We start from the raw sequence: 13,160 nt of genomic DNA, 5'->3' as shown, positions 1-13,160 counted from the left end.
TCTAGCTCTGGGGAATCATGTGTTTATTCATGAAACAATCCTTGTTTCCTAAGTGCCAGGCACTGCTCGTAGACCACGGAGACAAATCTACCACCGCCTGCTCTAACGGATTTCCATTTCCACCTCTCCCACTGTACTATGACAACTCCTTTCTGATGGACAGAATCACACCTGCCCATGTGATCTATACATGGGGGATGGGTGACTAGAGTTCCTCCTTGTCCACTTAAAAATATTCAACATGACACTATAGTCTCAACACAGTGCAGACCGTAACAATGTATCCTATCCTATGGTTGGAAAGCACATGCTATGGAGGCAAGACCAGAAATAAAACAACTCATAGTTCCACCCAGTAACTGATCGCCTTTCAGTCATCCATCCATCTGTCCATCCATCCATCCACAGAGGGTACACACTGGGCTAAACACAGGACCTAAACATAAGATATTAACATCTGAGGTAGATATATAAAAGCCAGGCACCCATAAAGGCAAAGCAAAGAAAAAGCCACAATTAGGATAAGAAACAAATAGAACATTCTTAAATTTAACATGATATATAGTGATGTGTGTGTGTGTGTGTGTGTGTGTGTGTGTGTGTGTATCACAGTAGCCATAAAATATTAAAGGGTACCCCTTTCCATATTAAATAGAAAGCCACACATTCAGCAAAATGAGTAAGGGCCCTACTTGCAATTAACATTTTTACAAGCTCAAGTTTACTTAAGAGGAGGATTACACATTATAAAAACCTTCTAATTTGTTACTAATTAGAGAATGTGGCTGGCATGAGTAACTAAAATGTCAGGGTGTGAAACAGGTGTTAAGCAGTAGAGCCTTCTCTTAAGCAGTGAGCACAAGTAACAGTTATAGTTATCCTGTGTTCTAGACACCCTTCTCGAAGACCTGCCCTCTATTACCCTATTCCCAATAATCAAACAGTAGCAAGCCCATTATTTCCTTCCAGACAGAGACATGAAAGCCCAGATGTTATTATATACTAATTTCCAGTCCAGTTCCTCTGATAAAATTCCTCTTTCCCTGACTCAGCATTTCTCATTGAACATGTATAAACTGGTCAAGCTGGTCTTAACCTGGGACTTCTCTATGTGATGTTTATACAGAATAAGACAGTTAGCACCTTGATGGTCCAAGGGCACACAATTCTAAGAGTAGCATCAGGTTCCAGGAGGACGTTGCCACTCTGAGCAGCAGATGAAAACAATAGCTTTGAGTCTTCAAACATTGAGGCTGAGGAAGGGGACCCTTCTTTGAATAAATACTTCCAAACTTCCCTTTTATGGCATTTGGGCACCCTATGGAGTCAGTTATAAATGTTTGCTGTGCAATCCACAGGCAGTTTCTGAGGACCTGCTATGGGCCAAGGTCTTTGCTAATGCCTGGGAAATTAGAGTGTATGGTCTCCATCCCTCCAATGCCTCCGTGAGCCCAGCAAGACAGATTCAATGTAGTAAGTGTAGGACAGATTCAAGCACTGTGGTAGGGGAGATCAGAGCAGGGGGGTTCCCTTGGCTTGGATAGACAGAAGAGTGGAAGATCTGGAATGGCTTCCTGGAGGAAATGTTGTCTTTCTTGAGCCTTGAAGGACCAGAAGGAAGTATCCAGGAAGGGCTTACTTCCTGCTGAAAGAACTCTCCTTGCAAAAGCTATAGTCAGGAATCCTTCCCAGTGAAAGTTTAAAGCACCTCCTTCGCCCATCTACTTCAGTCTTCCTTGTGATTTAGGCCAGGGCCTCCTGTTTACTACAGAGGCTTCTCAGTCAAGGAAGTCACTAGAGCATACAATAAGCTCTTTGAAGCCATCTCCGAGCACTTTCCAGAGCCCTTGTTTTGGTAAGGTCTGATTTTACCAGTGCAATCTCCCCACAAGGCAAGAAATAGGACTAATTCTATTCTATATTTCTCAGACTGAAGAGGAAATTGTCTTTAAGAACACTGTGGACTGCCAACAAGTGGGAGGGAGTGTCCCTCACTTGGGGACACAAAAGAGAGATCATAATCAATGTCACCTGATGGGTAAGGTGAAAAGGTGGCAGAAGATAAACAGACTTTGTTCTCAAGCTCACTGGTGATTCTGTGTTGGCTTTCTGTTTCTGTGGCATATCTATCTATGATCTGCTATCTATCTACCTACCTATGTATCTACCTATTTGTATTCCATCTTTATCATCTATGTCCATATCTACCTATTTATTACCTATCATGTGTCTACGTATCTATCATCTATCTATCTATCTATCTATCTATCTATCTATCTATCTATCAGTCCGTCTCTCTGTTACCTACCTACTTGACTTCCTGAAAGAAAGGCAGGATTTTACGCGTTGGGGAGGTGGTCATTTTTGTTGGTACATTTGAGGAAGCTGAAAGGAAAGGCTTCAGGCTGAGACTCTGATCCTGAGATGACCCAGAGGCCACCATACCTGAGTTGACAAGTGTTGAACGTGTGAGCTGGCTGTTGCTACTTAAGAGTCAGAATATTTCACGTTCTATCTCCCGAGGCAGAGAGGCGAGGCACAAACAAGAACCACTGTGGGTTTTTCTTGTCTGTTGCCTACAAGGAACCGGCGCCTTTCCCTTTGGCAAGTGGCCTGAAGTAGTTGGCAGCCATGGCTTCTTTCTCTGACTTCTGGTCCCCTCTAGCCCTAAGTGCACTCAGAAACCCTTAGTCTGGAAGTGAAGGTAGGCTCTCCATGTCACCCCACACTACTTCATCTCCTTATAGAGGCACAATGGGAGCTCTGATTTGACATCAGAAACCTTTCTTGTCTACATATCCCTTCCCCACTAGGAACTACCCTGAACCAAAAGCCTGTGTGCTCTAAAGTAAGTGAAGGAGACGTGAAAACTCGGATCCCTCCAAAGTTGCCTGACCCAACTCGTATTAACCAGAAAGTTCAAAAGTGTCAGGGCTGGGCAATCAAAATGGCCAATTCGAAGTTCAAAAAAATTCCTCGAGAAAAGAATTTCCCAATCCAAGCGGCAAGCCACACTTCGAGGCCATGAACTTTTGCTAACCCCTGGGCAGGACAACTGGGAAACAGGTGTGAAGCCGCCCTCATTCTAGGGCCAGAATACCTGCTGGGGACGCACAGCCAGGGGTGCTCGCCCCAGGGGCCAGTCCAACCCTCCGGATGACGCGCCTGGCTAGGGTCTTCTCCCACGTCTGGGTGGCCAAGCGAGCATCCCCAGCCAGGTGACCACCCAGCCTACCGTCGCTGGCAGGGCGAGCAAAGGGCAAGCCAGGGCTTTGGACTTCCCCGCTTTCCACCCGTTTCCAGAACGTTGCTCAGGACTGAGAGCTCTCTTTCCTTCACCTCCTACCCTGACGTCCCGCGCACCCAAGGGGTCCCTCAAAGGCAGGCGCCTCCTGGCCTTGCGGGGCTCAGGTGAGTACCAAGTGGTACGAGGGGGAAGGGGCCCGCTCGCCGCCACCCCCTTTTCTCTCCTCCCCTCGGGAGCCCAGCGAGCTCCATCAGGGATGTGTGGATTGGGGTGCGCGGGTTAAGAGGGAGCTGAAAACGCCCCAAGCGTCCCTTACCTTCCACAGCCATTCTCTCAGAGCTTGCCTAACGCATGCATAATTTTCTTGGCCGAGGTACTCCTCCTGCCCCGCGCTCCCCCCCTCCTCTCGCTCTCCCCTAAATATTCTGCGCTCATCTGCTCCAGGACCAACCTGCTGCGGTCACGCAAAGCGAGCAGCCGGCTCCGGCTCCGCGCGAAGCCGCACGGGAGTTGTAGTCCCTTCGCTCGGGCCCCCACCCGAGAAGCCGCCCCAAGTGTCACTTGGAGCTCAATTCTGACGCCACAATGAGACTGTAGACGTAGACTCCCTGGCACCAGACTGACTGCTCTCTCTTCTGGGGGCACTGGGAGGAAACCTCGAGCGTGCTGGCATTTGAGAGGACTACATCTCCCAGACTGCCATGCGCCTGGTTTCTTTTAGCTTTGAGAGGAGGGACCGGTGATTGAGACCTTAGCTGTCAATTAGAAGCTATTGGGCACCTAGCGGTTTTTAGTCAGCAGGCTGAGGGGCTGTGAGCCTCTGAGTGGGTGCTGTGTTCTCTTGCTGGGCCACTGGACCCTTGTCATTCGGGGTCAGCGAGGAGAGTAGTGGCTGTCGTCGTCCTCTCCACCCACCCCCACCCCTCCCGGGGATAGGGACCTGCTGCACGGGGTGCATTGAAACTTGTTCTTATGCATCCCGCAATTTTGGGTGGTAGGGAATCTTCTGATCCTCCTGGTTGTTCTCAGGGTAAAAACTGATGCAGGGAGAGTGGCTTAAAAAGCTCCCAAAGGCAACCTCCTTAAGGGACTGATAGGATTACATTAGAGGACACCAGAGCATGGGACAGCTGGCTTCCAAAGTGAGAGGCTCTCTGTCAACTTTCCTGGCTAGTCCCATGGCCTCCTGAGGTACAGTCTTTCAAGTAACGCTGTGCACAGTTCTGTTTCTTTCAACGTGACCTTCCTCTGGGCCTCTCTGGTGACACTTAAGTAGAAAGAATACAACGGAATCATGTGTATGGCCGAATTTCAGACCTGGCAGATACTGATGGAAGTTAAACTCCTCGGTAGTTTTCTCCTATATTCAAAAATGTAGACTCACTTATGCCTCGTAGGGAGGAATAAGCCAATGGCCTTGAGAACCTCCAGAGTTAAGACTTCGAAGGGCATGAGCTTACATTTGCCTGCTGTGATGGAACCTTCCAGTTACCATTTTGGGGGAGGGGTCCACCCTCCACTGTTTTTGCTTTCTTTTAAGATTCTTCGCAAAAGAACTCTAAGGAAGCAGTTTGGGAGTTCTGACTCTCCCGTAGTCACCGTTGACTTTTCTTGTCAGTTTTGTTTTAGAGTGGATATGTCCACACCTGGTTTTGTTCTTGTTTCCTGGTTACTAAGGGCAAGCTTAGTGGGGTAATCAACTTGGTGCAGATATTTGAATAGCTACTATCATGTAACCATTAAACACCACTGATGGTACTTTAATTCTAAGCCTACAGAAGTGTGTGCAATCAAACCTAAGCCGCTCATTACAGATACACTAAAAATAGACCTGTCTAGTGAGGCAGAGTCCACAAGAAGGCAATTTTTGTAACCGAATAGGCCATCAAGTATTGAAAATATGGGCAGTACTGCAATCCAGCTTCCCTCTTGTGGCTTAATGTATATTAAATTATCAGAGCATCAAGTTTATCTTTAGAGTGAATGAAATGGAAAAGAGAGCCAGAGGAAAGACACTATGGTTCTCACAAATGACTGTATAAACACTTGTATCTAAGTATGTATCAAAAACTTCACAGCAAAAGCTTAAAATCATTAGCTGTTTTCAAACTTTTGATGATCTGGGAATATGATGTTAATGCAAAAATTCATTTCAATTCAAGTCTTTAACCTTTTCTAGCCAGTGTGTCGAATAGTTGTATGAGTATTATGTCACTAGATAGACCAATTTTATGTGGTTCAAACTAAAAGCGAATAAGCTTCAACAAAACAAGTTTAAATTGGGACAAGTGTTAGAGTTGTCTAGATTCTGGGTGTAGGGGTGAGGACTATGGTCCTCACTGGAATAGCCAAAGGGACCATGAGTCATAAAGAATAACATATTGAGCAAATTGCTATTATATATAAGAATATTGACTAACTTCTCTCATCACTGTGACAAAATACCCAACAATGGGAGCTTCCTGGAGGAGGAGCTTCTTTTGGCTATGGCTGATGGTAGGATTGTGGAATAGAGACTCCTCTTGTATCAACAGACAGGAAATGAAGAGAAAAGGTCAGAATCAGAAAGAGCTATAACCCTTAAAAGGCCACTGATCTGTTTCTACTGGACAGACCCTGCTTCCTAAAGGCTCAGCAGGTACCAAGCATTCAAGACTGTGAGAAACAGTTCAGACCCCAACCTTAACAGAGGGCCTCCCAGAAACCTGATGCCTAAACCCAGTGCTGAGAAGTCATGGGGACAAAGAAAACGGGGCGTTTACAACACACGTGCAAGCAAAAGAGGGGAGAAAGGACCATGAACTATGGGGAGGGTATAGGATAGGATGTACCTGTCAGTGTACTGGGAAATGTCCAAGAGCATAAATGCATGTGTCCTATCCAGAGGACCTTGGCTCTCCATAAAACTAAAAGGAAGGAACAAATGAAGGATACTAAATTGGACAGCAAAATGCTCAAATTCATTCACTGGGAAATTCCAGTGGTTTCTGAGCAGAGCGACCTACCTGGATCCTTTTGGATTAACTTCTCGAGCACTATTTCTTATCATCTTTATCTAGTTCTTTGTTCTTTGTCTTCGTAGAATAACAGTGAGGTGTCTATTGACTGACATCATGGGCCAGGCAGCCACAGTGCAAGCAGTTCACTTGTCTCTTTGCTCACTTACAACTCCTAACAACCAAAACTGGGAGTCAGGGTTTTGCTCTGTGTCCAAGGAAACGCAAGCACACAAGGATTGATGATTTGACCATATGCACCCAGTTGAGCCCAACCTGTGAATTTCTTTCTAGACATTCATTCTCTCCTACTCCCTTATGAATGAATCATGCTGGCATTTTAGAATAAGTAAATATTTTACCCTTCCTTTTGTGAATTGGATGTAGTAAAAAAATTTTAAATGATATTTTAAAAATGGGTTTCTTAAAGATGGAAATGGAAATGAACATTGTTCATTTTTACTCATTTGCCATTCCTCCAGTTTCTTGACTTTAAAACAGTACTGGTGGTTAAAACCAAAAGAAAAAAGAAAAAGAAAAAACAATGTCTGATTAGATAGCTCTCTCTTCAACCAGTTTTATTAAGCTGGGCAGAGCTTAGAGGAGGAAAAAATACGAAAAAACCTACAGCATTCCAAACAAATACAGCATTTCGGGCAGGAGGCATAGTATGTTAGTGACTATTAAGTCAGAATCTATTGAATAACTGATTTAAGAAAGAAGAATAAATGCAGGTAATTAAATTCCAGGTAAAAAGTGTATGATGAAAGTCAGGAATAAGCAAGTTTTCCCTTGAAATGCTTTACAATGTTAATAAAATATGGGCTGGACTCTAATATATTTACAGTCTTAAAGACTAATTTCCCAGTGTGCTAGAGTATACAGAGTAGTGACTACAGAGAAAGGTTTAACAATATCTTGCCAGAAGTGGTGGTGCACACCTGTATGTAATCTTAGCTCCTGGAAGGCTGAAGAGAAAAGCTTAGAGTTTGAAGCCAGCCTGCCCTACCATGTTATGCTATTCTTCTAAGTGTCCAGATAATTTGGTTTGCTATATGAAGTTTTGGAGTCAGCACATAATATCAGGTGTGTGCCTAATGGCATCTATCCCCGTGCTTATATTCATGAAGATTAGGTGACTCTCTGTCTCTCGCCCTTTCTCTCCCTCCACCCCTCCTTCCTTCACCCCTGTGTGTCTCCTACATGCTATGCTGTTGGACAAAGTAGAAAGTGACTTGGACTTTTGAGATGCAAGATGAGAAAAATAGGTCTCACAGTGGTCAGGAGGTAAAATTCTCAGGGATTTCAATCAGTCAGAGGTAGGCAAAAAGGCTCCTGGAGTGTGGATGATGGATTACTGTCTTCATAAATCTGAAGGCATGATCTAGGGCTTGATCTTAATGTTCACAAATGCAGAGAGGGAAAAGAAAAATGAGACATAGGTTGTGATTTAGACCGTAGCTGGGAAAGCCAGCCCACAGCTCACCCAAAATGTGCCTAAAAGATAAGAAAAGTAGCAGTTGCCACAGTGAGAGTGGCCTCCGTATGCCTTTTCCAGCCTGTGGTATCCAGCAGTAAAAATGCAGCATTTGAAAAGTGTTTCTGTGGGGTGGGAATATAAATGTTAGGTGCTCTGGAAAATTATGGGCTAATTTTCGCTCCACACTCTTTAATGTTAATGAAATAATATTTGTTAGGTGTCATAGGTGATGTAGGGGCATATTTATTACAGTCACCTGGAATCCACACACAATTTTCCCCAAGGGTTCTTCTTAAGTTCTGGGCTCAATTGGGGGCGGGGGGAGGAAACAACATACACTACAACAAAAACTGCTCCAGGCCCCGGCTTCTCGTGGGAACTGTTTTATTACTTCTACCACAGATTCCTTTAAGGACATAGAGATAATGTAGAAATACCTTGGACTTTGAAAAAACAGATTTGGATTCAAAATCTGACTGTGTCTATGTACTATGGACTAGCTGGGGGGGGGGAAATCAACAAATTAACATCTCTGGCTGTGACTTTCTCGCCTTCATTGTGAACAATTGTCCATTTTCATAAGGTGCCTTTGAAAGACAGTATCTGCATCTATAACTGACTATCCTGAAATATATACCAGGTGGTGAATATTTATCATCTCACCCAATTTCTGCAGCTCAAGGAGTCAGAGTCAGGAGCCAGGAAGATGCCTCAGTGGGTAAGTTGCTTCTTATGCAATCATGAGTTTTAAAGTTTGGTTCCCCAACGTCCACATAAAAGCCAGGATGGCAGCACAGGGGCACAAAGACAGACATAATTTGAAGACCCAGTGGTTAGCCAGCCTAGCAAACATGATAAACTCAGGGAGCGAACATCTCTCAAAAAATAAGGTGGAGAAACAATGGGAGAATATTGCTTACATCAACCTCTGAGTATCATGCATGACTCATGGAGGAAGTATAATACCACACACACGCACGCACGCACGCACGCACGAAAGTAAAATGAAAATAAATCAGCTGTGTTGTTCTGTCACTGGGTCTTTTGTGAGGTTGCATTCTGAGCTATACTCATCTGAGCGCTTAGCCTCCACTCCAGACTGGCTGCCCTCACACTTTGAAGTGAGTTCTGAAGGTTGGCAGAAAAGACTCAGAACCGTGCACATAGATCTGTTTGTGGGATTCTGGGGGTGGTCTCACAAAATCATAGCTGTCCTCTCTTAAAGAGTGACTGGAGGGAGCCAAGAGAAAGCCACAAGTCCTACCTGCTAAAAGCAATGAAGTCTAGTCCAAACCAAAATGAAAAATAATAGGCTCCACTCCGTGAAGTGTCTAAGAATGGACATTTACACTTCCATAAGCAGTAACATGGTTAAGATTCTTATAATAGAAATTAAGATTACATCAATGATTATGTGAAAACTTAAATAGTATCTCATTCCAGGCCACACCCTCAGTACCAACACTATAATATTTTTTTGTGGAATAGAATACTTGCTTAACTAAGTAAAGGTATGTTACATTTGTGTTACAAAATAATTGTTTAACTATGTAAAGGTGTGTTGTTTTGTTTATGCTGCATTTGTTTAATTATGTTAAGATGTGTTGCTGTTTTACCTTCCTTGCCTAAGGCACCTGATTGGTCTAATAAAAAGCTGAATGGCCAATAGCCAGGCAGAAAAGGAATAGGCAGGCTGTCCAGGCAGAGAGAGTAAGTAGGAGGAGTTTAAGTTTGAGAAAGAAGAAAGAAAAAGACACCAAGGAAATGCCAGGAGCCAGCCAGACACAGAGGAAGCAAGAAAGTAGGAAATATAGAAAGAAAGTAAGGCAAAAAGCTCTGGGGCAAATGTAGAGGAATAGAAACAGGTTAAATTAAGTTATAAGAGCAAGTGAAACAAGCCTAAGCTAAGGCTAAGCATTCATAATTATTAATATGTCTCCATGTCATGATTTGGGCACTGATGGTCCAAGAAAGCCTGCTCCAGTACAGTAAAGTGGTATGCAGTATCTTTTGAAATACACTAATGGTTGCTTGCCCTGTGTTTGGTCTTGGACTAAGTCTTTTCTACGGACTATCTGCTAATCTTCACAATGAGGTGCCAATAAGTACCAGTCTCCTAATTTAATTTTAATATAATACATTTTACAGAAAATTCATGGCTTTGATAGAGCAAAGAATTGATGTCAAGTAATACATTCTAAGATGCAGCTTTTGACATCTTACTGTATGTGTATCTTTACTAACAAAGCCTCCAGAATTATTTCTGTTAGATATTTCTCCTCCCAAAAAGTGTTTGCTTGGGACTATATTAGAAGTGGAATAAATACTATTTTTGTTATGAAGTCTCTACTTCCAATCCCTTCTTTGAGATCTAGACTGTTCTGAAAATTTCTCTACCGGGCTGGAGAGATGGCTCAGAGGTTAAGAGCACCGGCTGCTCTTCCAGAGGTCCTGAGTTCAATCACAGCAACCACATGGTGGCTCAAAAACGTCCATTATGAGATCTGGTGCCCTCTTCTGGTGTGCAGATGTACATGGAAGCAGAATGTTGTATACATAATAAATAAAATCTTTTTTTAAAAAAAATCTCTACCAAAATTTCTCAGTGTGAGACGGTAGATTCTTTCTGTGTTCGTTTAGCCACCAACAGATGGCCACCCACATTGCCCCTGAGCTTTCTTGTTTTAACTTCAGATCTGTCCTTGAAATTTTGATAGTTGAAGGTTCTGCAGCCCCATCAGAGTTTGAACACCATCTAATAGATGCTCACAGAGGTTACCTGTGCTCTAAAGTCATGATTGCCTCTTCCTGCCTTCCCATCATTTCAAAAGTTAGTGTGAGTTAGTGAACGTGTTCATCCATTCCATCGTCATCAATTGCTCTCTTGACATTCCTTTCCTCATCCCTCAACCACTGTCCTCATTCTACATTTGATAAGGACTGAAACTGAAAAATAGTGGTTATTGCTTAACACATCTCCAGCCACTCTCCTCTAAATCATCTTGTATTCAGTGGCCACATAAATCTCCAAGAATGCCTTTCTTAGTGGTATCACTCTATTGTTAAAATAAGTCCTCCAGTAAGCCCTGTCAGTTTCCTTACAAGGGGGTCCTAGGAGAATTAGTATATATAAGTAGGTAGGTTTTTTTTTCAGACAGCTGTCTAAAAGTTTACTTTATCAGTAGAATTTGCTGCAAACTTTGGTGTGCGAATATGTGCAAAGTGATTCATCCCAAGAGTGTGTGTGGAGGGAGGATGTGATCCCGAAATTCTCTTGGAATTTTCAAGAGCAAGCACAGGTTTCAGGTCATGAAATTCTTATCGCTGTGTTTCTGCTCCGATTCTTCTTACTTGATGAGTGTCCTCCACTCACTGAAATGTACCTTAATACATCAAGTTCAGCAATTCATTCCTTGCGAAGGTGTGCCTATCTTTGTCCACTCCCACATAACCACTGCTTCAGAATGGCAAAGTATGTTGGTTTATGTGTATATTATGTAGTTAAAAATGAAACAAACAACACCCACCCCCTTGGGGTACTGAAGGATTCTAAATGGCCATAGTCAAATAGGATGCAAAACTTTGGTGACAATCTAATATACAATTCTCAGAGCCTAAGTAAGTGTGTGTGTGTGTGTGTGTGTGTGTGTGTGTGTGTGTGTGTGTGTGTGTGTGTGCTCGCGCGCGTACGCGCGCGCACGCGCGCTCGCACTCATGTTCAGGCAAACACCTCTGTTTGCATTTCTATGGTTATGGTGACTAAGAAGTCAGTCATTGATTAGATGTGCTTCTTTGAGCATGTCGAGTTTCAAACCTGACTTCTCTATTTTTTATACATCTATTTGGGCAGTCTAGTCTCCCAGCCATCCCCAGTAAAGTTCCGTGGTCCATCTTGATTTTCCTCATTAGGAAATTTCCCCCAAGTTTAAGTCATTAACTCCGTAGCTGTATCCTCTGTTTGTACAATCAGGAAATTCCCTTAGAAAGCAGGAAATGAATGGACCTCAAAGGGCAAGCATGCCAGGCTCAGCAGTGTGGGATTTGACATGGATTGTTCTGACTATCACAGCTTCCAGCAGGAATTCCAGGATATAACTTGCACTTCAGGAAGGAAGTTCTGGCTGCAATGTGGAGAAAAGTATAAAGAGAGAAAGAGAGGGAGGGAGGGAGGGAGGAAGAGGGAGGGAGGGAGGGAGGGAAAAATGAAGCTCTCTTCATACAAATGAAAATGACATTATATAATTCAATAAAAATAGAACCTATATTGTTGCAACTTAAAATACCTTTTGGGAGAACAATGTCTAAGAAAAATGGACCTAAATTTAGCCTCTAAGTATCCTGGGCCATGTTTCAGACATCGTAGCACAGAGACAGTGGGTCAATGTATTTTTGTTTCTACTTGTTTAGCATTTTGGACTCTCAGGGAATATTATAGAATATGTTTCCTTTATGTCGGATGCAACCCTACATGTCCATGTGGAAATGAGGGTATCATCATGCTTCTAATGTTTGGAAGAAAGAACAGAGGCTTGGAGATATGAGATGACTCGAAATTCAAAGTGATAACTTGAGTCCAGAATGTTCATTAAATCAGTGAATCGTTCCTGGAGGCAGCAACCCCTAGTCAATGAGACTAGTGCTTATTTCCTGCATCAACAGGACCATTGTGTTGGCTGTAAAATGAGGTGAATGTGGTATTACATGCTCACAATCTCAACATGTAGGAGACTGAAGAAAGAGAGTAGATGTTTGAGGCTAGCCTTGGCTATATAGTACCAACTTGTACTATAGAGAGAATGAGAGAGAGAGAGAGAGAGAGAGAGAGAGAGAGAGAGAGAGAGAGAGAGAGAGAGAGAGAGAGAGAGTAAAACAGAAGTCTGATTAGAAACAGAGAAATTAAGGTGGCACATTCTTCCCATCTTCATACAGTCCCAACACTTCCCATTTCCTAGGAAAATGAGCTGAGAGTACCACCTGAGCATCGCCACTGCCTGTCAACTTCCAGACACAGACACAATTGGGGACCATGCATGGCCAATCTTTTCTGTGAGGTTTTGGCCTCAGACTGTGGGCCACAGGAGCTAGAATATTTCCAGGTGTTTTTTGCCGATCTCTATGCTTAGGAAGGTTTCAAAGGTTTCAGTGAACTTGGTTTCTGGTTGTATCATAGGTAAATGAAGCAAAAGTTGCCCACTCTCCAAGTGATGATATACCCAAGTTCGCTCAGGTATTTCCTGTTGTAGGATTGAACTTGAGAAAATTCTCATTTGTTTAATTTAAAATTAGGATGCTCTAAATCTTAATATACAAGCATATGTGTGAAAGAAATCTCACACTTCTACACAGAAAATCCTAAGTGGTAGTGGCGGGGGGGGGGCAGCTGTTAGAAATAATGAATGAGTTCATGAGGTCATGGGATACAAAATCAATATACAAA

At 43.2% G+C, this 13,160-nt stretch overlaps 1 protein-coding gene across 4 annotated transcripts in view; it reads right to left on the bottom strand.

The window, feature by feature from the left end:
* The window catches only part of Samd12 (sterile alpha motif domain containing 12), a 432,434-nt gene extending 428,700 nt beyond the window's left edge, over nt 1-3,734 (bottom strand). For 3 of the 4 annotated variants that reach the window (XR_004771266.1, XM_027431412.2, XM_027431414.2), the window contains exon 1: nt 3,564-3,711. Coding sequence is in view for 3 of the 4 variants with exons in the window: in XM_027431412.2 (XP_027287213.1) it covers nt 3,564-3,576 (13 nt within the window). In the remaining variant the exon portion in view is untranslated. Of the gene's footprint in view, nt 1-3,563 lie in introns of all 4 variants that reach the window. The other variant, XM_027431413.2, reaches the window with a different exon arrangement.
* Between the last annotated feature and the right edge of the window lie 9,426 nt (nt 3,735-13,160).

This window comes from Cricetulus griseus, chromosome 10 (assembly GCF_003668045.3).
Source record: "Cricetulus griseus strain 17A/GY chromosome 10, alternate assembly CriGri-PICRH-1.0, whole genome shotgun sequence".
NCBI lineage: Eukaryota > Metazoa > Chordata > Mammalia > Rodentia > Cricetidae > Cricetulus > Cricetulus griseus.
This window is presented reverse-complemented; position numbering and strand designations above follow the sequence as displayed.